Source organism: Vanellus vanellus (assembly GCF_965231255.1).
Source record: "Vanellus vanellus genome assembly, chromosome: Z".
In the NCBI taxonomy this organism is placed as follows: Eukaryota; Metazoa; Chordata; class Aves; order Charadriiformes; family Charadriidae; genus Vanellus; species Vanellus vanellus.
In genome coordinates, this window is record NC_138908.1 from 1,730,910 (window position 1) to 1,756,312 (window position 25,403).

At 38.1% G+C, this 25,403-nt stretch overlaps 1 protein-coding gene across 1 annotated transcript in view; it reads right to left on the bottom strand.

The window, feature by feature from the left end:
* The window catches only part of SLF1 (SMC5-SMC6 complex localization factor 1), a gene marked incomplete at its 5' end in the record, with an annotated part of 37,596 nt that extends 24,843 nt beyond the window's left edge, over positions 1–12,753 (bottom strand). Inside the window, 6 exons of the mRNA XM_082497882.1 lie at positions 777–830; positions 2,254–2,385; positions 7,558–7,732; positions 9,911–10,154; positions 12,406–12,481; positions 12,640–12,753. Coding sequence (XP_082354008.1) covers positions 777–830; positions 2,254–2,385; positions 7,558–7,732; positions 9,911–10,154; positions 12,406–12,481; positions 12,640–12,753 — 795 coding nt within the window. The remainder of the gene's footprint in view (positions 1–776; positions 831–2,253; positions 2,386–7,557; positions 7,733–9,910; positions 10,155–12,405; positions 12,482–12,639) is intronic.
* Between the last annotated feature and the right edge of the window lie 12,650 nt (positions 12,754–25,403).

Genomic DNA, 25,403 nt, shown 5'->3' on the forward strand with positions numbered 1-25,403 from the left:
CAGGAATTGGTTGGATGGTTGCATCCAGAGGGTAGTGGTCAACGGCTCAATGTCCAGGTGGATATCAATGACAGTGGTGTCCCTCAGGGGTCCAAATGCTCTAGGGAGACATTAGAGCCCCTTCCAGTCCCTGAAGGGGGCTCATGAGTAAGAGAGAGACTTTTTACCAGAGCCTGGGTGACAGGACAAGGGGCAACAGTTTTAAACTGAAAGAGGGAAGATTCAGACTAGATCTAAGGAAGAAATTCTTTACTGTGAGGGTGGTGAGACACTGGCAGAGGCTGCCCACAGAGGTGGGAGTTGCCCCATCCCTGGAAACATTCCAGGTCAGGTTGGATGGGGCTCTGAGCAAGCTGATCTAGTTGAAGATGTCCCTGCTCATTGCAGGGGGGTTGGAACTAGATGACCTTTAAAGGTCCCTGCCAAACCAAACCATTCTATGATTCTATGCATAAATACAGTGCTTGAATAATTTAAGATGCTCTAAATCTCATTAGGGCATCTTCACTTCCTTTCTTCAAACGCCAACAGTTAAAGTTCTCTTAACCAGCAGGATTAAAGAGTTTCTTTGTAATAAAGGGGACAGTACTGAAAGAGTTATAAGAACTAAGAAAATTCAATGTGCTCTTTAACTCTTCAATAATTGTATTCATTTTTGATAACATAAATATTTTAAAATGTTTCTTCAATAGCTAATTCCACAACAAAAGTATGTTTGCCTATCTTCATAATAAAACTCCACATATGCAACGTGCCCTCTTTGTGAAAATCCTCACCTCTGGATCGCATTTGTTCAGTTGGTCTTTTTCAAAAAACTTGTGCTTAACAGCCTGTAAAACAGGATAAAGTCAACCTGCACATTAGAGAGCAATAAACGTATTCAATAAATACCGTATAAAACTTCCGAAATGGCATCTTTTATTAAACACAGTTCAAGCAAAACATGCAGCATAGCAATCTATGTATATTTATCCTTCTAATTTTGGATGGCAAAATTGGGAAATAGAGGATTAAGAACCTAAAAGGGAAAACAATATCGGCAATTTTTCTTCCCCATTTTTTCTGTTATTATCTGCTTCTTGTTTATGTGATTGCTGTGTAAGGACAGCTTTACTAAATGCGGTCCACTTAACTACATTTAAAAAAAAAAAGTGTTTTCAGTTTTTCTACGGCAAAATGCACAGTTTGGATTGCTCTTGCAAGTTTCTTATAATGTGAAGATAAGGTAATAAGTGCAAAGATACATTACTATTATTGCTATATTTAGTTATGGCCTAGTGTTAGTCTTACTAATACATGTTACCAAAAAAGTCTTTTAGCAGAGATTTTCTTTAGGATTATGGATTACCCCATCTGCACATAACAGTTTGAGGGAACGATAATCTGATAAGAAGTGCACTTATGTGTTGTATACATGAAAAGGTCTGGAAGGTATAGTCTTGACAAAATGTCACTGATAAAAGATGTAGTATTTGAAGGCATATAGATTTAAGCAGTACGAGTCTTCTATTTGCTAATCTCATGTTTAAACACTGTGCAAATTGAGGACTTAAAAAATCTAATTCTTCTGCTACTAAAAACTTATATTAATATACATAGAGGACCTGATTTTGCAGTTACAAAATCACACAATGCTTCATGTAAGCAAGCTCCTAAAAAAAATACTGACACACCATTATCTGCATAACTGTATCTTACAGAGGTAATATACCCTAACCTAAAGTAATTAATTGTTCTTCTAGATATGAAATAATGTTTTTAATTATTAATGTAGCAGGTTTATCAGGATTAGATATGTGACAACATTAAGACAAAGGAGTGCATTTAGCTCTGTTTTTTACTTGTAATAAAAAAAATTCATATGAATCAACAAAATACTTGCTCTAGGATATGTAGGATATGGTTAGCTTTAAAAATGTCTAATTCAGCTAGACAACAGGAAAGTCATAGAAAGACTGTAATCCAATGACATTTTGTTGAACAATATTAGCTACTACTTATCTCAGACATTACACCAAGATTTCAAGTAGTTCACCATGTCTTCCACACACCCATGCCTACCAATTACCACCACTAAATTATTTTTTAGCTAATGGCATATATAGCAAACATGGGATTATTAAACACCTTAAAAGGCATTATTACTATTTCAAAACGTTAAAATATCTACTTTATTAGCTCAGTACTATAATGAAAGATAAATTTAATAACATACATTTTATGTTAAGAAAGTATTAACTGATTGTTACTTACCACAGCAAAATACATATGTTTTATAACAGCATTTTTCATTTCAGCAAGCTGCATGTTAGATGTGATTTGGTCAGTTTCTTGTGCAGCCAGGAAACAGTTCATTTGATTATCTTCAGGATTTTGTATCTCATTCTGTGCAGAGCAAATAAATACCACTTTTTTTAGTTTCAAAGCTAAAAAAAAAAATTTTTTTTTTTGCATGCTGGAATTCACAAAATTTTGCCAAGATGGTACTATAAATTAGTTGAACAGAAATATCTTTATAAGCATGTTGAAAATAATGTTCAGAAAGTGCCACAAGAAATAAAGACTAGTTAACGCATCAGAGTTCAGTTATCCCAGGCTCATCAAAAGCTATTTAGAGCTCTTTTCAAGTTACCAGAAATACTTAACTCTGTTCTGTAATGTGCAACAAACTCAGTATTTGTTTATAAATATAGTTATGCACATGCCAAATACTTTCAGGTTTAATTATACATTTAAGGGAAAATCTGAAAACAGGATGAAACACATGCAGCGTTTGAAACTTTATCTTGAAAACTTCCAAGTATAAACTGTTCACGTCTTGCATCTTGTCATTGCATGCACTAATGTGGTTTTTTGCCTATTCTTATTTCCTGTATTTCCCATACTTGATTCACCCATCAGATTTAGGTGTTTGAAGTCAAGCTACCCCAAGCCTTCCACACCTGTCCCCAGTAAAAAAATGGCCACTAATGATGTCACCAAGAGGAACGCTTCACCTCTATGTTCTTAACTCATCACACTGAAGGAGGCGGCTGATATTGCAGTTATACGTGTACTTGTCTAAAACAAGGATGGGGTTTTTATTCTTAGTCTGTGTATCTTCGATGAAAAGCCTACGTTTAAATTCTTAGCGATATTTGTTGTTCTTATATCCTGAAACAACTTTTAATTATTTTTTTAGTTATTTTTTGCTAACCAAAATTATTTTGTGGCTTCGTTGAGAGTCTTTTCAGAATGACTTGGCAATCAGTTTGAGAAATACTTCCTCATTCCATGTGCTGAAGAAATAGCTGGAAACAATAGGTGTACTTAGAGAATAAATTACAAAAAAAAAAAGAAAAGAACTTCTGATTTTTAAATTACTAGTTTATTTCAGGCTCATAGGCAAGAGCTGAAAAGATTTCATTGTAGTGGCCTTTATAAAATAAATGCATGGTCACAAGCAAATTGATGAAAAAATGTCTTAAAAAATCCTTACTGCATTTTTGACTAATTGAAAAGGTGTGGGCTTTGGTTTTAGTTTTTGAAAAGTCCAAAGACAGACTCCATTATGGAAACACAGCTCTTGTTTTAGCCACAGGGGTTGGGTCTGAGTTAAAGTCAATCAGGAAAAATAATTATGGGGAAGCTTACATTGGTAATTCCTATGCTATAGCTTCCTACATCACCAGTGGTTTGCTTCCAAACCACCCACTGACTGTATCTGGCACATAATGTAGACCCTTGAACAATTACATAAGCATGCATATGCACACAAGGGTTTACAATACAATATATAGAAAGAGTTAGCACATAAAAGCTGTTTTAGAGCATTAGCTTTGAACGAATGAATTTGACACCTTGTAGGATCAAATCATTAATGACAATCCCACAGAGTATTTTAACACTAGAGTTACAGGCTGAGATTATAAGAACAGATACTGAAATATAAAGATGAAGCAAAGACTCGTTCAAAAAAATCACAGCAAGAATAATCTGAACACCAGTGCAGTTCCACTGAAAAAAAAGAATATAATACTGTTTTGCTGATTTCAGCATCTGGACATATATGTGGGTGTTTAGGGGAGGAAAGGGGGCATTTATTTTTGCTAGAAGTAGCAGTCAAATGGCAGGACTACAAATTTACAAAGTTGGAACGTTCTAATGAATTACGTGCCAAGTACTTCTGGGAGGGAGCAAAAAGAGCATGTCCATAACATTCTTTGATAAAGCCTAATACATTTGGACAAGTGTTGTGATTTGATGGCCTATGTTTTATTCTTTTCCTTTTAAGAGACTAGGAGTCTTGGCAGTTTTCTGAGTTCTTTAGATGCATTTAAATAGAAAGCTAATGCTCTCTTGGCCTCTGAGGTGAGTTACTTTAATGAAATCTAAGAAAAAAAGATACCTGCAAGTTAATAGACTGGTTAAGGTGGAAACCTGTTATCACACCTGGGAAGAATTCAGGGTGCACAGCAAGAAACACTTTATTCTCATAGAGATCAATAAAAAGTGAAGTAGCCATAAAAACTGGACACTCATTCCTCTATTAAATGTAAATGTCTATCTTAGCTGAAAGGTGTAATAGAGAACAGTTACCCTGAACAAGTTTCATTAAGAGAGTAAGCACTAGAATGAGATCCCATGTTGATGCGTGTTTTATTCAGGGTGTAAACATTAAGACCTTTCAACTCTCTTCTCACCCTTTTGTAACAGATTTACTGCTCACTGAAGCAGGAAGAGCAAAGTATATGCTTTGATCTGAAGAATGCAAAGGATTTTCAAAAGTAGGTTATTCCTAGTAACAAACACAGTTTTAGCTCTTACTTGCTTGCAAAGGCAGTATTTTCAATTAGCAGTTGACTAAAATAATTCCACAGTCTGAGGAACCACCAGACTAAAATAATCTTCCGAGGCCTTTGAGTAGTTCCTGGTCCCAATGCTAAGAAGTTCCCTATAGTGCACGTGAGCCAATGGTGAATAGTCTACCTGGTAAGCAAACTACACATCATGGGGCATCTCTCTCTGTCTCAAGGGAAACAGAGAACAGTTACCCTGAACAAGTTTCATTAAGAGAGTAAGCACTAGAATGAGATCCCATGTTGATGCGTGTTTTATTCAGGGTGTAAACATTAAGACCTTTCAACTCTCTTCTCACCCTTTTGTAACAGATTTACTGCTCACTGAAGCAGGAAGAGCAAAGTATATGCTTTGATCTGAAGAATGCAAAGGATTTTCAAAAGTAGGTTATTCCTAGTAACAAACACAGTTTTAGCTCTTACTTGCTTGCAAAGGCAGTATTTTCAATTAGCAGTTGACTAAAATAATTCCACAGTCTGAGGAACCACCAGACTAAAATAATCTTCCGAGGCCTTTGAGTAGTTCCTGGTCCCAATGCTAAGAAGTTCCCTATAGTGCACGTGAGCCAATGGTGAATAGTCTACCTGGTAAGCAAACTACACATCATGGGGCATCTCTCTCTGTCTCAAGGGAAACAGAAAAAAGTCTTGTTCTAGCTAATTCTCGAATTCTAAACACACAAGAAAATTCACTGAACAGTGACACATCCCCTCATAGTTCAGATGGAAATATGAAAGAGAAACAAGCTGCTTTTCTTGCTCTGCCTTAGCTTTTGCATCACTGTAAATTTAACTCCAGATCCAATTTTGGAGCTGAATGGTAAACCTAACACTGAACCATTTGATAGCATGCTTCATCTGGCTTAGCCATTCCAACAAAAAAACTGTCTCTCTGGTATGATGACTTTCATTGTGGCTTCTCTTTTCAAATACAGGTCCTCAGGTCTCAACAGATCTGATGACATACTGTCTCATGTTCTAGTTTAGTATACAGAAGAAAGCTATTATAGGGACTTTGGAGAATCCTCTTCTACCAACCCAGAAATATAGAGCTTGCATTCTCAAGAATTTAAAGCTTTTGACTAGTAAAAGAGTAAGAAGTTTTGTCACAAATGGTGACAGGCTTTCTAACATGGAAAGAGATGAAGTTAAATTTCATCTTTACACATGTGAGCATCATGTGACTTGAGCTGTAAGGACTCATTTACATTTTCTGAAACAGAGACAATTAAATCCCTTCTGACTCCAAGGATGAGAATTCTGCAAATGGAGAAGCATTACAGCATACAAACTGTTGGTATAAGAGACATTCTTAACCAGTCCTCTTGGCATCCTAACCTATTCTCACAGAGTTGCTGGTTGGTTATAGAATCCCCTAGTCTAAATTAATTTTGTTTAATTTTGTCTACAAATAATGATCTTTCTACAGTAATAGAGAGTTAAAGGTACGCTCAGATAGCAGTTCGTACAACTATTTTAGGAAATTATAATTCTTGCAGCATCAAGCTCAGCCCATCGTCTGAAAAGGGAATACAGGTGATCAGCTTACATTAGATTCCTAGCACAGAAACAGTCTAAGTGAATTTTCTCTGCCTAGTATACCATTCCCTTACAAAATCCATATTGCAACCACCAGTTCTTCCCAGCCATGAATGATTGCTAGCAAACTGATTTGGAGTTAAGAATCTGAATCTTAGGAAAAAAAAAATTACAGATTATTTTACCATGGTCTAGTCATAACATTATTAGTAAAAGGTAGAATAACTGAGGTCAGTTGACAAAAGAAATGATTACATTGATCCCAAAGCATGAAGATACCATTACAATACAGCTTAACAGTGCGTACCAAACCCAATTAAATATATATATATTCACGTACATAGGTAGACAGCTAGATAGATAGATACACATTTGAAATCCTTACCAAAATAAAGAGAACACAAATGAAAACTGGTATTTTTTTTTTCTTGGTATTTTGTGAATAGCTACTTAGTTGATGGTCATCTACACTGGAATGTCCCCTAAATAATTCTTCCAGTAACAGTAGCACAAAGCAGGAGCCAAGGAAGAATATGAAGAAGAAATAATGTATGATTCCTTGGTGTTATTTCTTATATGAAACAGAACACTCCGTTTGTAAAGGTATTTTTTCTATTACAGAATCACAGAATGGTTGAACATGTAAGGGATTTCTGGAAGTCAGCTAGTCCAAACCCCCAGCCCAAGTAAAGCCATGTAGAGCAAGTTGCCCAGGACCATGCCCAGATGGCTTTTGAGTATCACCAAGGATGGAGAATCCACAGCCTCTTTGGGCAACCTGTTCCACTGCTCCATCACCCTTACAGTAAAAAAAAAAACAAAAACCAAAAACCAAAAACCACAGCAGTGGTTTTTGACTCTGAGACAGAACCTCCTGTGCTTCAGTTTGTCCCCATTGCCTCTTGTTCTGTCTCACGGCACCCTTGACAACAGCCTGGCTATGTCTTCCTTGCACCCTCCCTTCAAGTATTTATATACATTTATGAGCCTTCTCCTCCCTTGGATAAACCGTTCAGCATCAGAAAGTTGTGTTACCTTTAATCAAATCACAAAGTGATCAGGCTGATCATTTTCCCCTCTATTATTAATGCCCCAGTATTTACAGTAATCAGTAAACCTGACATGAAATGCTAACAATAAAAAAACACTAATTTTAGATATGTTTTTTTAATTTACTTACCTCAAAAAGGTAATCTCCTAGATATTGCAAAGGGTAGTATTGAGCTTCAGAGAGACATTTTTTGTTTTGCGTAGGACAAATTTTATTGTTGATTAATATATGAGTTATGTTGTGAGTTATATTGTGCTCTGCATTTTGAGATGAAGATATGGTTGCCTTTCCAGCTTGAAGAACTCTAAATAAAAATATTTGGAAATAAGTATTTACTGCATTGTATTAATACTGCCTAAAACTACATTATCATTCACAAAAAACACACATGCAAATACAAGAGAATAAGGGTTCTAGATGTAATGCACTACCTAACCTTCACTAGGAGTATAAAAGGGCTCTTAATAACCCAATTAACAAGACATACTTCTCTTCACATTTTAACACTATTAATTAAAAACTATGTACACCCTCCTACATGTCTGACAGCAAGATTTACCTGTGCACTTTTTCAAAGATCAAATTTCATGACAGCACCTATAATTTATTGCATTATGTCCCCCACAACAGTGCTGATCTTTCAATTAAGTTTTGCAATAAATTCAGTGGTTTGCCAAAAATGGAACACCGCTTTTCTGAAGTGTAACATGATATTTTCATAATGCAAATACACTTTTTATTTCATTTTGGAGTCATTTGCAGCATTTGGTGCTGTTCAATATTATACACAGAAAACAGATTTGTTTGTCTTTGGGACACCATTATATGTAATAGTTTCCCATGAGGCAATTTCCAGAGTTGTACTGCTGCAACTATTCCTATCTTTTATAAAAGATGCCAGTCAAGAAATGGTGGAAGAAATAAGGTCTCTTGACATGCTGGATATACGTTTCATTTTTCACAATCCAGGTAAGTAAAAAGAAAAGGATGCTGGTCTCACACACTTACCCATCCAACAGCTATGCACTAAAGGCAGAAAAAGCATAGAAGAGGGAAAAAAGGTACAAGTGGTGTAAGCATTAGAGGAAAATCATTCTTTCCCCAAAGCTACAGTGGCCTTTATGACTGAAAACAGTACTTGCTGGAGACAAAAAATATCTACCTTTCAGTGTTTTCTGAATGAGGAAAAAGATCCCCATGTTGGTTTATGGGAAACAGCCTGGAAAAAGATTCCTTCCACAAAACTGCATGTTCGCTTGTCTTACTGATGTAGTTCCTGTTAAAGGTTTTTTCTATCGTGAACACTGAGTTGTGCAAGACAGCGTTTCAATAGTGTTATTCTGAGGATCTGCATAAGCACTTTTACAGAAAAAAGAAAGGGCATTTTTCACAAGTGTAGCAGGATGAGTGCATCCTTCTGCAAGACAGCACATAGTAAACTCTTACGCTCAGCCAAGAAAATAGCATACTTAGAATGTTTTCAGTTGGCAAAATCAGAAGCTCGTAACTTCAGCTACACCTCACTTGGTCTTTATGAACTGCAGCTAGACAGGCATTCTGCGATGCAGCATGCAGCCTTGTACTATCACCAATCAAACTGCACCTCCCTTCTTGCCTGTGCATCTGTGGCGTGCCCAGACCCAAGGAGTACTCCAAAATAACTGGGATTTCAACAGAGAAGGAGAGTAGGACAGTAACTGTGCCTGCAATGAATATAAAGCTCTAAAACAGTGTCAGGGAATGTTCACTTTTACTGCACTAGAAGGAAACATTACTTAACATGCTCTGTTTGCGATTCAATGTAGTATTTAAACCACAGAATCCTAGGGTGTAGGAAGAGCATGGAAAAAAAAAATGCAGTCCCAGAATTCTTGCACTTCCATTGTGTTCCTTTTCTGTTTTTCCTTTATACTTTTGTCCTTTCCCTTCTGAACTATCTGTATTTACATCATATCAGAAACATCTATTACAGTACACATTAGGTCTTTAGAACCACAAGAAGCTGTTACATAGACGTGACACAAAAACTGATCAGGTCGGTCGCAGTGAGGCCCATATCTGTAAGACACAGTTCACAGCTGGGTCAGGTCACCCATCCAAGCGAAATAATGTATCCTGTGTCCCAGCTACTATTTGAATGTAACATCCACGCAAAATAAATGATTACTTATAAAAAAAGTACGCCTATGTATCTCGCCTCATGAAGAAAGTTTCTGTACGCAGTTTACTTAACACGCAAACATATGAGAATGTGTGTTATTTCTGACACTATACTACAAAGAAAGAAAGAAGTGTTGTTGAAGATTTAAAGTCATTTTATTATAAAAAGTACGGAAGAATATTAATAAAAAACAGTTCAGAGTTTGAAAAGCTGGAGGTTGTTATGGACCAAATTAACTGGGATGGAAGAACAAAAATGTGTTTGACGATACAATAAGTGTTCCATTGTTCATTATTTAAGCTTTAAGACATATCCTCCTACCTTCTAATAGATGCCATTCGTTTATCACCTTCCTTAACAGGGAGGACAACTTTCCATCTGTGGAAGGCCCCTGGAGCACTAGAGTGTGTCAGTTCTTCGCGCCATCTTTTAGGTGCAGATTGCATTTGAGGTGAATAATGGGTGTCTTTTTCAATTTCATATCCCCATTCGTACGTTGTTTCATCAAGCCATCTGCCACTTTCGGCACTATTAATTATGTACTCCTTAGTTAGTATCCACTTTCCTAAAAAGCAAATGAACCGTCAACTACAAAAGATTTTTTTTGTGCAGACAAACGGCAATCAACTGAAGATGTAATATAAAATTACCTTCAACCTTTCTTGTGCAAATAAAAGCTGGAATTTTAAGTACCATTTTAAAAACTTCTTCCTATCGCAAGAGTTCCCCTCTTCACACTGCAAAATCAGAAATCTCACAATGCCACTGAAAATGATCATTTTGTTTTCTTTTAACGATGAAGTACCTTTTTATTCTTCCTAGATAAAATACTTGTCTGTCTCCTCAAAAATCTGCAAACGGAATTTTTCAGCTTCCCAGATTTTATTCTTATGACTTCCACCGAACCTTGCTTAACCCTTTATTTTTAACATCATTTGACACTTTTACAAACGTACCAAAATGTAGTAAAATTAAGAAATATTTTACCACCATTGATTAAAAAGAGGAATGACGGTTTTAGCGTGCAAGCTTTTTCTTTTACATATTCTTAATATTACTTGCACTGCAAGTGTAGTGAATACCAATACTAGGGGGATATGGTTTTAGACTTTTGTCTTTCCCCTTTCTTCTTTTCACATCCTTTTCTCTCATCCCTTGGCTCCACCTCCTCCGCCTCTCCTCTTTCATCTTCCGCATGTATGCTTTTGATACTGTATGTAATGATCTTCCCCTTTTTCTCTGTCTCTCTCTTCTCACAGGTTCAGGTCAAGAGCCGTGGTTAGTACCCTGCTCCTGTATTGAAACACTACCTACAGAAGATACTGTAAGAGAAATTGACTTGAATTGTGTGAACCTAATTGGTTTCACAGAACAGCAGGGTTGACTGGCAAAATGTCTCAGTGCAGGAGCACAGATGGTACTTCTACATAACCTAGCATAGGTACCAGTAGACTTATGACTGGAAAAGGTATGCTGTGCACAACCTGTATGTTAAAATCACTTTCATTTCAAAGTTTCCATCTCAAAACTTCTGTCAGCTAGAAAGTCCATGAAGACTGGCATCCTTGTTAGTATTTCTGTTCACCTCTATGGAGTTCTAAATGGGTTTAAACATGATCTTTTTACACTTACTTGGGAAAAACTGCAGTAGGAACAAACGCATGCTCTCTGCCATCAAGGGCAAGAGCAATGACTATGCAAAAAGAGCACCTCTTCCAGGATTAAAAACTACTAGATGGTATTGGGGAAGATTTGCAAGTACAGAAACAAGACGGAGTTTTGCATTGCCATGTGGACACTGTATACATCTCAGTTCAAGAAAACATCTCCATATGTTTTAAACCCCCAAAAGAAGGCATTAACTCAAAGGTTTGTAACAGTTAGAATGAAGTGCTATGCCAGAAATCTTTCTGCATTTTAATATTGTTTCCTGTACAGAAACTTTTGGTCTGTTTCCTTTTTGATTAGAGTGTGGTCAGAATTTTACATCAGTACAAGAAATCATGCGTTTATGCATATTTACACCCACCTCTACATTCTAGCAGCTATGAATGATCGAAAATATTTACTAATATGGTATGTAAGTACAAACACAAAATCAAGGAATTTACACTATCTTTAAACCCAAATCTAAGTTTAACTATTTCTGTCTGTTAACTCTTAAATTTATGATTAGCTATACTAAAAATTGCTTTAACACTTTGGTATAATACGATATAGGGATCATGTTTAACCAGGTAATTTATCGGTATTGTGAAATCTTGTAACTCCACAAGATTTTCGAAACTCATCATAAAATCCTTCCAGGTATACTGCCTATAAAGAAATCTTAAGCTACAGAATTCTCAGTTGAAAAGCATTTTAGTTGCTTATGTATGGGATTTTAGCATGAGGCATTAGGCAAAATAAAAGCAAGAGGAAAGATGAGAGGCTTGTGTCAGAATGGCAAAAATCTGGAATTTTCTCTTGCTACATAAACAGGAACTTATGATGACCTTTACCAGTGAACGTCGCATGTGAATTTGGTGTCAAAAATCCATGTTGATTACAGGTGTCCATACTCTCTCTCTCTCTCCTTTTCAAGCAGTCAATTTTTAAGTGCCCATATCATTTGGATATGACTTCATGATCTAACTAATACGTAATAAAGCTTTCTGTTTAGGAACAGATGCAGACTAAGTAAAGGAAGATGGCAGGAAAAAATCCAAACCAAAAAGAAGTAAGTCAGAACTTGAGTGTAGTACTATGTTAAAAAAATCAAGGCTAAGGTCCTATGTTATGATCCTGTAAAATTCTACAGGAAATCTTTTACTCACCTGCAGCACAGGCAGCTAAGAACTTTTCGCTCTTGCACAGTTTTTTCGCTATAAGATGTGTACAATTTCTGTATTTCTAACAAAACAAAAGCAAAGCAACATACTTGTATCACTGGAAACAGTTTAACTTTCTTGGCTGTTCATACACAACGCTAACTACTGCACAGTGCTTGCTTTTAAGGCTCGCAATTTTTCTTTCTGCTCCGGCCACCAGGTACTTTAGTGAACAATTACCTTATCATCTATAAAAACACAGTCCAGTTTGAGCAGCCATTCGAGTAGTGCCTTTTTCTCTTGTTTTTTAAATCCGGTCAATTGGATTATCCGTTTCTGGCCGCCACTTGCCATCTGTTAAAACAAAACAAAACAAACAAAAAACAAACAAACAAACAAACAAAAACAAAACCAAACAACAAAAACGAAAAGGAGACGTTAACACACAAAATGGACATTACAGAGCGTTGCTTGCACCATCTCACTAATACTTCCCACTCGTTTTCCCCACAAAAAGGCGGAAGAAACCCCACACGGCGAGGAACCGGCACTACCCGGCGGCGGTACACCACACTTGAAGCCGCTGCTGCCCGCCCCGGCGACGACACCGGGGCGCCGGTACCGGGGTCGGCCGGAGACCCCAAACTGCGCCCAGCGAGGGGCCGAGCCTTCCCCCCCCCGGGACTGGGCACCGCGGCTCCCCCCCACAACCCGCTCGCCCGGAGGCAGCCGCGGCGTTCCGGCTTCAGCCCGGTCCTCCCGCCGCCGCCCGCCGTGAGGGAAAGCCGCCCGCCCTCAGGGGAGGCCCCGCAGGAAAGCGCGGCGGGCTAACCGGCGGCGCTGGGGGGGAGCCGGGGGAGCGACCTGCCTCCCCCTCAGCCGTGAGGGGAGCCCGCCCGCCCTCACGTACACACGCCATGGGGGGGAGGGGGGAGAGGGCGGCCGGCCGGCGGGCGGGCGAACGGGACGGCGCCTTCTCGCTCCTCGGGCCGGTGCGGGCCGTGGCGGGCGCTGCGCCCCGGCGCGTTCCCGCCTTTCCCCCGCCCCGCCCCCGGATGTGGCGACGCGGCCGTTCCGGGCCGTTGTCACTGACGCTCGGCGGTCGCCGGGGCTGTCGGCGCCGAGCCGCGGGGGGAGCCCGGCCCGGGTAAGTGGCCCCCCCCCGGCGGGGCTGCCCTTTCCCTCCCCTTACCGTGCGGTGACCGGGCCGGGGGCCGTCGCCACCCGCCATGGAGTCCCCTGCGGCCGCCGCCTCCTCCTCCGTGTTGCGCAGTTCTGAGGCTCCCCCGGTGGGCGCCCGCCCCTCTGAGGCGGCCCCGCCGGAGCGGAGCGGAGCCGGAGCGCGGTGCGGGAAGGAAAGGCCTTCCCTCAGGCCGGGAGGCCGGGGTGAGGCGGGGGGGGGAGGGAGGGGAGGCTGCGGAGGAGGGCGAGCTGTGGAACACGCCGGCGCCGCCTCAAGAGTCTCTGAAAAATCACCGTTTCTGTTGCTCAGCAGAGTTAAAACGAGTTGAAAGCGGTCTGGTAGGGGTGGAAGACGGAAGAGACCCGACTGAGGAGAGGAAGCTGGCAGAGGAACCGGGTGGAGTTCGGTGTAGGTGCAGGCTGGAGCCTCCCCTCTGGAGGCGTCAGGAGGGGGACCCCCGGGGTGCTGGGGACCAGCACCCTTCTCTGTATCGCAGAGAAACTTTCAGAGCGTCTTTGTGGCACACGGTGGTCCGTTCCTCAGGGAAGACGACCAGGTGATGCTGCAAGCAGATAATCGAAGCACGTGTTTTGGTGGAGGGGTTCCTGCCCCGCTCATCAGATGGGAACTGACTCCTCCTTATGAAAGTCAGGGTTTGATTATTTTTTTTTAATTTTACGAATCAACATGGAAAAGTCAAAATAATATTCAGATTGTACCGCAGACACTCAATTTAGACACGTAGAAATGCCAAGATTATGACTCTTTGTGAAACTTTATCTTGGTCCCTTCTGTATTTGAGAGATGACTTTTGACTTGATTCCTGTGTCATCACATGTGCTGAATGGATAGCGCACAAGAGGTCTATTAGTGCTTTAAATTGAATACACTTAGCTTTGTAGAACACTTCCTTTTTTATTCCTTTTTTATACAGCTGGAGAGTAGAAGGCATGCATCCTGATTCAAGCGAAATAAAGATGATTGAATTGCCTCCTTAGAGAACTGAATGCTACTCTCTCCCCTTCTATAAAATTCTTATGCGATAGTGGACAAGTCGCTTTGTACCCATTGAGGTAGCTGTTTCATATTTAAGACCTGTGTGGCAAAACATTTGCAAGTGCTGAGTATTTGTCACTGCAGCTTAGATCAATAGAAGCAATGCATACGTGGGTATTCCTGTGCAAAGAGATGAGTATCTAGCTTCAGTCACCTAAAATTTGGCAGCACATTGGACACTTGGTTTTAAATCTGAGTTTCCCAAATATCAAGATGGAAAAATACTTTTGCTGGGCCTCAGGTGGGTCTTGTGCTGCTGTTTATAAAGTATTCTGGTACCCTTAATGCTGGCTGAAGTTTTTCCCATCTTCTGCTGCTTTAACATTGCAGCTATATTTTGGTATGCAAGCATGAAAAAGTAACCATCAACAACCTCTGTCACCAGTTTTTTTATATAAGTGGCACTGTAAAATCTCTAAACATTTACTTGGATATTCAGGGTTAAGTGGCTATATTTATTATTGTTTGATAATTAAGATTAGTAGCTTTTTCTATTTTGTACCTGTTGCACATTTATACCTTCACTGTTGAGTTGTCAGCACTGTAAATTCTTGTAACTGGAGTGCAGAAAATCAAAAACCTGAGTTTGTTTTATAAAATGTAATCTGAAGTTTAGACCACACTTGATTAAGATTTATTGTCCCTAAATATTTTTTAGTTTGGTAATCAAAATTTATTATATTTAAAAACTAGTAAAATGGTTCATATGAACAAATAATTCTGGGTTTATTTACTCTGGTAAAGCTGAAATAAATTATGTTTGGATTAATAATTTTTAAAGTTACAATTTAGTTCTTATTAACTACTACTAACTATTAACCATTACGTAACTGGTAAGTAATAGGGGTTTTATGCCACAGGACTCTTCACAGGCTGTAGAAGTCTTCAGCATACAGTACTGTAAAGTTAAGTACACAGGCTGTAAAGTAGCTACTAGTGAAGAAGTTGCATACTTATATGATGACCATTTGTTACCTCTGAGAATTAAGTATTTTCTAGCTTTTCCCCCCTGCCTTGTCTCTGGCATATAAAATACATGGAATTAAAATAACTAAGACCTCAAACATTTCACATCTATTTTCACTTTAAAACACATTGTTACTAAAGTGTAGCTTTAAGAAATTCAGAACAATGTTTTTACCTTCGTTTTAGTGATGTCTGAGAAGTTTGGATTTCACTTATCCTCTCCCTCTGTTATTTTTTCATAATAAGCCTAAAATATTTTCTTCTTTTCCATCCTTGTTGTGATCTCATAGTGGTAGCTAGATATCTCTTAATTCATTATGTTTTCTCTTATTTACAAGGTTTAATATTAGGTCTCATAGGTCTAGGGAGCAGTCTTTTACTGGAGTACTTCTAAGTATCTCTAGGTTTCTTTGTTCTTGTAATGTGTCAAATATATGGTACAGTTGCTTAGTATTATAAACTATATTTAAGCTGTTTGGGTTTAGATGGATATCCACTTTTACACTTTATCTTCTACAGCACAGGTGACATCCTTTATAAAAATTCAGAAGTGATTTTCAGTGCTACATAAATGGTATTTTACTTAGAAAATTTCTAATTACGTTTTAACGATTATCAAGAATGGCTGTACAGCGCTCAAGTCCCCGGTTCTTTAAGAAGCCAAAATCAGAGAAATAAGTATTCCTTCTGCTCTTTCACAAAAAGAGTTTAATTAGTCTTTCAAGTGCCCATCTCTATCAGGCATCTTCTTTCTTGGTTTTATTTCCTAGAAAGACAAAAAAGAGAAATTTCTTTTTCATTCCACTGTTCTAGCTTTCTGCCTTACACTTTTGGTCTCCTCTGTGTTCTACACTTAGTTGTGTTACCGCCATGTCTTTTGCCTTGAAATTTCACTTTTTACATTTTCCCATAGATAGCTATTTTACTTCACATAATATGTGCAGTTACCTTTCTCCAGGCCTCACTGGTGTTGCCATGATCAATATGATCACTGTTGGACCTTGCCCTTAAATCTCACAACCTCTTTCTGCGATCCTTCACCACTTTATCCCTCACTTTGCCCCTTAGGGTTTGTTTTTGTTGTTTTTTTTTTTTTTTTTTGGGGGGGGGGGGTTGTCCCTCACTAGCCTTTTGACTTCCTATGTTGAAAACTATATGTAATTTCTTGCATTAATTGTGATAGTGATACAATCCATGCATAAACATCTCTTCCATTGTTAAATATGATCTGACAGATTTTTTTATCCAGTGGAAGATATTTTGCATTATGTGCTTAAAATATTTTCCATCAGGTAAAGAAATTTATCAGTTGACTGATTAACAGTTTCAGAGTTTAAAAAAATATTCATTAGATCTTTTTTCTTCTGTTGCCTCAACATAATGTGCATACTTGTTTAAGCAGTATAATTTGACAAAACAAAAATCACAATACCATGGGCAAATTTTGGTCAAACATTTAGTAATCACAGTTTTGTAAAGAAAACCAGAAGCTACACTGAAAAGTCAGTCATAAACACTAAAACAGTATGAAGTGTCTCCACACTGCCTTCGTGTGGAGAAAAATCTAACTTTGTGCCCTGTTTTAAGTCCATTTTGTAAGTCTGTCTTCAGTATGAAGCACTTACTCTGGTTTTGTTGAAAAAGTGAAGGAATTTAAATTTTCTTCCATAGTGATAAAGGATTACAAGAATTAGAAAGAATATAAACATAATATAAATTCACAGGAGCTAGAATTGCTTCTTAATAATAATCATTCTTCTGTGAGTGTACCTGTAGTTTCTTCCATGAGCTGATGAATATAGGAATGACAGAACAAGCGTTGTGAAAATTGTTGCGTTTCTTCAAGCCTTACTGATTATGTAAACGCTCAGTTATTGTAACTGTGTACTTATCTAAAAACATCTTTGTGGTCTTTTCAGGGGGTATCATTTGTGTTTCTGTCTTGTAACATTTTTCTTACATGGAACATTTCTTTTTCTGATCATTGTAAGCTCAGCCTGTCTTCTGTCTCCTTGCATTCATCAGCCCTTCTGGCAACTCACATTCCATTAATGTATGTCAGTGAATCTACATTGAGGGACAAATGTAGAGAGCACAGAATGGTGTTCAGCAACTTGTTCAATAACTCTTCTGTATATGATGCCAAGCTATATACTTTATGTGCGTTAATTCACTCATTAATAAATTAGTGAACTGCACTTCATTGGTGCACTTTCAGTCACCCATTACTTGGAATAAGGTTTTGTTTGTTTGATTGATTTTTCTTTCTTTTAAAATATAGGTAGTGTAATGGTTTCCTTTTGCATTTAATACTTACCTTTCCTACCACATAAAGTTCAAGTTTCTTGCCTTTGCCTGACATGAGCTAGTCCCTGGCTGCTTGGGCCTTCTTTCTTAATCATATTACTGTTCTCCTGCCCTGACCTAAATCCACTATACCTGCCTGGAATACTTAATTGACCTAATTCCCCCACTGACTTTCTAATATTTTCTCCTATGTAGGAGATCCATTCTGATGTGATCAGTAAATTTTCCTTCATCAAAGTCCTTTCACCTTTTTTTTTTGAGACTCCACATAAACTCATTGAGATTGTGTTCATTGGTTTTTATTTTTTATTTTTGGAGGTATGTTTTAGAATGCATTTTCTTTGTCTTTTGTGTATTATTCTTCCCTAAGTAACTGCAATCAAAATGGTGAATGTGGGTACTGGTAGCAGAAATTCTATATTTTTCTTAATAAATGTATTTTGTTAAATAGCAATGTATATACTTGGAATATTCCAGAATCGTTTCTTCTCTGCGATAACCCCTCTTCTACCACAGTTTTATTTCTTAGTTGGCAACTGCCAACGGCATGATTGATGCCCCACAATGCAGATAAGCATCAACCCTGGCTCACAGACATTAGAAAATGGGGTTAGACATGATGTAACCAGTGGGCTAACAAGTTAAATGTACACTTTTTACCTTCTCTGCTGTTTGCTGTACCTGAGGTCAGTACAGAGGGCAGGCAAAAGGTGTAGGTAAGTGTGGATGGAAGGAGAAAAGAAAAACACCAAAAAGAAGTTAGCAGAAAGTATGGCATAAGTTGTAATAGGGAAGATAATGAAGGTACAACAAGACCAAGCTAGTATCAAAATCCCTACAGTTACAGTTCTGCCTATGTATTTTGTCACTATGTAACTGGAAGATTCTATAAAATATGTCTATATATAAATATATATAAATATATATAATATATATAAATATATAAAATATATATAAATATATATATAAAAAATATATATAATATATAAAGTATCTGTATATATAAAGTATCAGAACATGGATTTGGTACTTAAGGTGAGGTTAACAGAGTATGGTAGTGGTTCCTTCTATTTAGCTCTCCCTTAAGTTAAAGTGAAACCCCTGTCATCAGCAGATCTTGCAGATAACTACTGTACAGCTTTGTTTGTCATTCATCCCTAAAAATTCCAGGTCGCCATGGAAGGCAAGCTGACCCTGGGGTATCAGTATCTCTTTAGTGTCTCAAGAAGATTGTAGTAGAAGCATTCAGTACTAAAATAATGTGTTCATTGGTGTTTTTTTTTATTTTATCAGAAATTGTTGTCTACAAGACTCAAAAAGCAGACAGCATTTACCAAAAAATAAATCCAAAATTAACAGTCAGAGTAATAGCAAAAAATAGATTGTACTAATGTAGTAACCTATTGCCATAAGAAAGTTGTTTTCTCTTCAGATAGGCTTTGAAGTCTGTTTCAATGCAAAACAAGCTGAAATTCCATGACTTTTGTTTTTTTCACTGAGTCTTGTGCAGAATTCTTTTGGATGAACAAGAAACTTTGCTTAATGACTGGTTGTTTCCCATCACACTTGTGGGCTTGGGAGTTAAGAGAAGCGGAGTTTTGTTATTGCAAACATTACTGTGTGATTCTACTTAGCTTTGCCGTACCCCGATATAACACATCTAAGTCGTTCTCCCATCCAGAGATACCTCTCTATGCTATGAGGGAAATGTTCCCTCAAGGAAGGAGGCAGCGATGTCCTTTTGTGATCTGTAGTCCAGGGAGCTGCATGAAGATTGGTGAGGTCCTCCTGATAGCTTCCTGAGTATGATCTGAGGATTGCAGAAGTGGCTAGACCTTTTGCAGAAGGGGTGCTTCAGCAGTCCCTTGTGCACAGAAGAATAAAATACTTCCTTTGACGCAGTGACATAGATATGGCCTTCCCCTCTTTTCTTCTACTTTCCCAAGGAAGCAATGACATTTATTAGTGTAGAAGGTTCTTGCTGTCAGCATTTCCTCCCATCTGGAGTGCCAGTATTGACAGAAGGGCTGTGTGGTTAGCTCATAAAGATCATCAGCAAGGGCTGAAGTAAGAGCAGGGCTGAAATCCCTGACTGGGAACAGAGGATCTTTTCAGGAAATGTTGGGGAGCACGAAAGCTCCCTTTGGGAAGGCATTATGGGCTCTTTTGTATAAGCATGCCACCCCCGTTTCTTTCCTCCCCACTCCCAGCAGCATCCTCAAAGATTTATTAGGCAGACCAGAGTGGAACTTAGGTACCCAAAGTCCTACTTCCCTGTTGTTTAGAGGTAAACAGAAGTCCCCTTCACAGATCTAAGAAATTACAGGAAGAGTTGCTAGTACCAGCAGACAATAGGATATGGATCTTTTCAGTAATAAGAATGTTGTAAGTGGAATAATTTTGAATTCAGTTCACTAAGGGATTCTGGGCACAGGTAGCCTTTGAAATGTGTCTCCTGGAGTGGAGATACCACTGTACTCATTTCCATCTGCAGCCAACTCTTCCCGTGTTTTGGTGGCGGAAGGCTTAAAGGAATACGGCTGTTCCACTCATGGGGTTGTAAAGACAGTATAGCAGGAGAGGAAACAAAATGAAAAAAGAGCAGGATGAGGACTAATGGGGAGACTAATTAGGAGAGTTGCATGTGTAGCATATTGGACATACATGATGTAAAGCTTCTGAGGTAAATGGTAGATGCTGATTGAAATGTGGTAAATTAATCTGTCAGTTTTTAGTTTAAACATTTAGAGTGGCTTGCAGAAACTCATTTGCTGCAATCTGTAGAGGCATAAAATAGGCTTCGGTGAATTATATTCAGAGGTGCTTCCATATTCAAGTTACTTATATGCCAGTTTCTTCTAAGTAAAACGTCCACCTCTTAAATTTTCAGGGTAAGTGTTACATTGGAAAGAGCTTGTCTCTGCAAGAGGCAATACAGAATTAAGCTGAGACACTGCATATAGTTTAAAAAGTGTATGTATACATGTGTCTGTGTAGAAATATATAGGATGATACCATGTGCTATACACAGATTTTTCATGAACAAGACAAAATTCATTGCTAATCCATCTAATTCGTGACAAAATATTTGTACAGAGTATTGACACATTGAAGTATGATTATACATTCTATGCAAAAATGTCTGTATTTTTTTTTAATGGATAGATCTTGGTTACTTTATAAGGAACTAAATGGAAAATTACGTTACAGAAAGAATCCTTGTTGAAGAATCTTTGGTATTTTTTTCCTAGTTTCCCTGTATGCAGTATAGTTTAGAATTTTGCTGAATAATTGAGTAGTGGAATTTAACTATAACTTGTGCTATATTTAGTCATCAAAAGCATTTATTTTTCACTTTATTTTTTCATTGATTCAGTGAAGCTCCTGCACTGTGATTTGGAGACCACAGTGATAGAAGGCCTTCGTTCTTTCTGGGCTGAGGAGAAAAATTTCCATGTTCTCGCAGGCAATGATATTCTAAGATGAGTTTTTGACTGGTTATGTGTCTTTTATCTGTTGGAAGGCTGCTGAAAGAATTCACCCCTCTGATGGGCCATGCTTCAAATACCAGCTTAACTTTATTTATGGAACCTTCTATAACCTTTAGTTCCTAGAGCAATATTGGTCTTTACCTAAAAGTCTGAGTAATATAGTTTGCAGCTCTTCCTTTTATAACTAAATATGTCAGCTAGCTGTCAGCTCAGTGATGTGCCTGATCTTCCTCCTTCTTGCAGAATTCAATTCAATATCAAATCCAAGTCATCTGAATACCAATGCAAAATGCTGCCAGAATGTTACTCTGTTGTACTTTGTAATTTCCTCTTCTCTTCATTTTTAAATTTTATGTTTGATAAAGCTGAAACTTGTATACATTGTTGCTTAATTTCGTTTCTCATTAGTTAATATTGGTGAAATAATCAGTGTGAGTGTTTCTGCTTACAATTTCAGTTTTAGCAAATACGCTACTTATTTAACTTGTCCAAACATGTTGAAGGTATTGAATTTTAAGGCAAAAACATTCACAGTCTGAAAAGGGAACACTGACAAGTTCAGTCAAAAGGGAAAAGAAGAATAATTTATAAAAGGAACTGTAGATAATGATGCCATCCAGTTGTTTTAAAGTGCATCTGCCTCACCTTTAATGAATTAGATTTGTCAACAGCATATGTTTTATGCACTACTTCTAATGAAGTGGCATACCAGCACTACAGTGTACTTTGAGGTTTATTCCATCAAAGCTTTTTGCTGTCGTAAAGTAGACCTTTTTAAATAATAGATACTAAAAACTACATTTAAATAACATTAAGGTTGTGACACAAACACCAAATGACAAACTTCAGGCAATTCAAAGTTAGGGCTGACAACTTGTCATTAACTTGCATTGTTGCTTTTTAAAAAAGAAGCACAATTGCATGATTTAAGGATTGAATGTCAGACTAACTTTAAATTTCTTGGCTTTTGTGAGCCAGAGTTACAACCTTACTGTCATTTTTTATATAGTTTTTTGCATAGCCTCCGTTTGCAGAAAAGTAATAAAAGCAATGGGAAAAGTACAGGCTTTGTTGGCTTTGTTCTTTATTTAAAATACAGACTTGAAAGTATTGGTCGAAGAACAGGGGCTATCCTATTGTCAAACTTACATGTGATTCTTCTAAACTTCCTTCGCTCTTGTCTTTGCTCATTCTTCTACAGAACTTCTGAGTCACAGCAACTTTAGTCCTGGGTTACTTTAACTAAAACCCTGGAAAGTGGTAAGAGTTCCCAGTTGTTTTCCACAAAAGAACTACTTTCTTTTTAATAAACAGTACTGAATAAAACAAGAGTTTAGTACAAGTAGAAAGCCTTGAAAGAATATTTTTAATTACTTAAAATATTGTGAAATGAAAGCAGGTGAACAGGATACTTCCTGTTATTTCTTACATGTTCTTTCCCATTTTGTTGCTGTTAAACATGATGGAACTTTATATTCAGGTATGTTAGCAGGCATGTGTAAACACAGTCCTTTCAGTTCCTCTGTAGAGATGATTTTTCAAGGTCTGTAAGTCTAATGCAGGCAATCTATTATTTTCATCCCAGTGTTGTCAATTTGAGCTAGCATAAACTGGCATTGCTGCCAAGTGGGAGGCCTGCAACAGCCACTCACTGCAGTCCCCTACCCCGTGCCACCATCAGTGCTTATACAACTGCCTGGGGATAAACGGGCTTGCGCGGCGTAAGCGGCTGATACAGAAGGGTGGTAGGATATTTTTGCTGAGCTATTTTTTAACTACCTGATTTGATTCATTACATTAGTATCCATAACCAGTACTGGCTGCAGCAGTCAGTCTTTAGTTCTTCTAATACAATCATAGAATTATAGAATCACAGGACAGTTTGGGTTGGAAGGGACCTTGAAGATTATCCAGTTCCAACCCCCCTGCCCTGGGCAGGGACCCCTCCCCCCAGCCCAGGTCGCTCCCAGCCCCGTCCAACCCGGCCTTGAACACCTCCAGGGATGGGGCAGCCACAGCTTCTCGGGGCACCCTGCGCCAGGGGCTCACCGCCCCCACAGCCAAGAATTTCTCCGTTATGTCCAATCTAAATCTCTCCTCTTTCAGTTTAAAACCTTTGCCCCTTGTCCTGTCACTACAGGCCTTCCTAAAAAGTCTCTCTCCATCTTTCTTATAAGCCCCCTTTATATATGGAATGTTCATCTCAAACTTCCACTTCTTCTGTTTTCTAAATTGCTTGTTCTACAAGTGGGTGACCGGAAGGTAGGTTATTCTCAATTAAACTACTGAACAACGTGGACCTTTTCTAAGCATTTCTTATAGATGCCATGTGCTATTTTGGGAGATTCTGTGGCCTTCTATTTCCCATCCTATACGTATCTTCTCTCCATCACTTTTATACCTTTGGAAAAATGAAATTAAGTATCAACAGAAATGGAGGTTCCTAAAGTTAAAACTTTTTTTAACCTTTTTAACTTGGGCTGTTATCGATCAGTTGGAATTAAGAAAGCATATTGTCTTATCGTATGAGCAATTATATATAATACTTATGCAATTAGGATTTTTATATGTGAAAGTGTTAGTTCCTCAAATACTACCTATTTGTAATTTTACTACGTTCTTTTTACATAGGACCACTGGTGAACTATTAACTGAATGTTATGCATAGCCCTTTAAAACTGAAGATTTCCGTTACAGAGAGAACATATTGACTGAAGGTATGTATTTATGTAAATTATATATCGATATGTTCTGAAATTGACTTGCTATAAACTATAAACGCTTAAAAAATTCTGTCTGGGCATTAGATGAGACCTGTGATATTTATAGGAAAATGCTTATTGGTACTAAGCCAGAATATATATGAATATTTATTGATTGAGGAAAATGTAGGAGATGCTAAATTTAAATTTAAGAGTTTTTAAAAAGTTCTAAGCAAGCTTTGTTCAGATTAACCATTTTATAAATTCTTACCTCTTTACAACAGCTATAAAAATGACTAGCTGTATTAACTATTAAGAAATGGATAGGTATGAACTTTGGATTAGTGTAATTTTGTGTCATGGTTTAACCCCAGCTGGCAAGTAGGACTACAATGCCGCTCGCTTACTCCCTCCTCCCCCCAGTAGCATAAGGAGAAGAGGGAGAAAAGGGGGGAGGGAAAAAAATTCATGGGTTCAGATAAAGACAGTTTAATAGAACTGTAATGGAAATAATAATAACAACAGCAACAACAACAGTAATATAGAATATACAAAAGAAGTGATATAACACAAGTTGCTCTCACCATCCAATGATCAGTTGCCCAGCCTGTCCTGAGCAGCAATTGCAGATTCCTGTCCTCAGCCAACCCCCATTTATGTATGGACCACGATGTCTATGGTATGGAATATCCCTTTGACCAGCTTGTCCTGTATATGTTCCCTCTCAGCTTCTGTGGGAAGCTGAAAAAGTCCTTGACTAATCTAAACATCACTTAGCAACAACTAAAACCAGTGTATGTTAGCAAAGTACTCAATCCAAAACATAGCTACTGGAAAAAATATTAACTCTATCCTAGCTGAAACTAGGACATTTTGTTGGAAGTCTGAATAAGGTATCTCTTTGTAGTAAGGACTTAACATGGTTATTGTAGAAACTAAGTTAAAGCACTGTTTTGGAAATGCATGTTGTAATTTGCAGCATTTGCTTAGGTCCCTAATATTTATTACATTTGGAGCAGAATACAATCTGTTCTGTAATATACAGAACACCCTAATAACCCCTCTTGACCCTGTGAAGAAAGGGTCAGAAAATGTGGCCTATCTCTCAAGTTTTCTGAATCTCTTCTCAGTATGATCAGTTTCTCTCCACTCTTTTTATTGAGTTGCCATTAGTGCATAATAGTACAAAACCCAAACTTGAATAAAAACTTGTAATCATTCCAAGAAGTGGTTTAGGGATCTATTAATAATTGGGTCTACAATGTTTTTAATTCTTACCATGTCATTTGACTGGGAGCA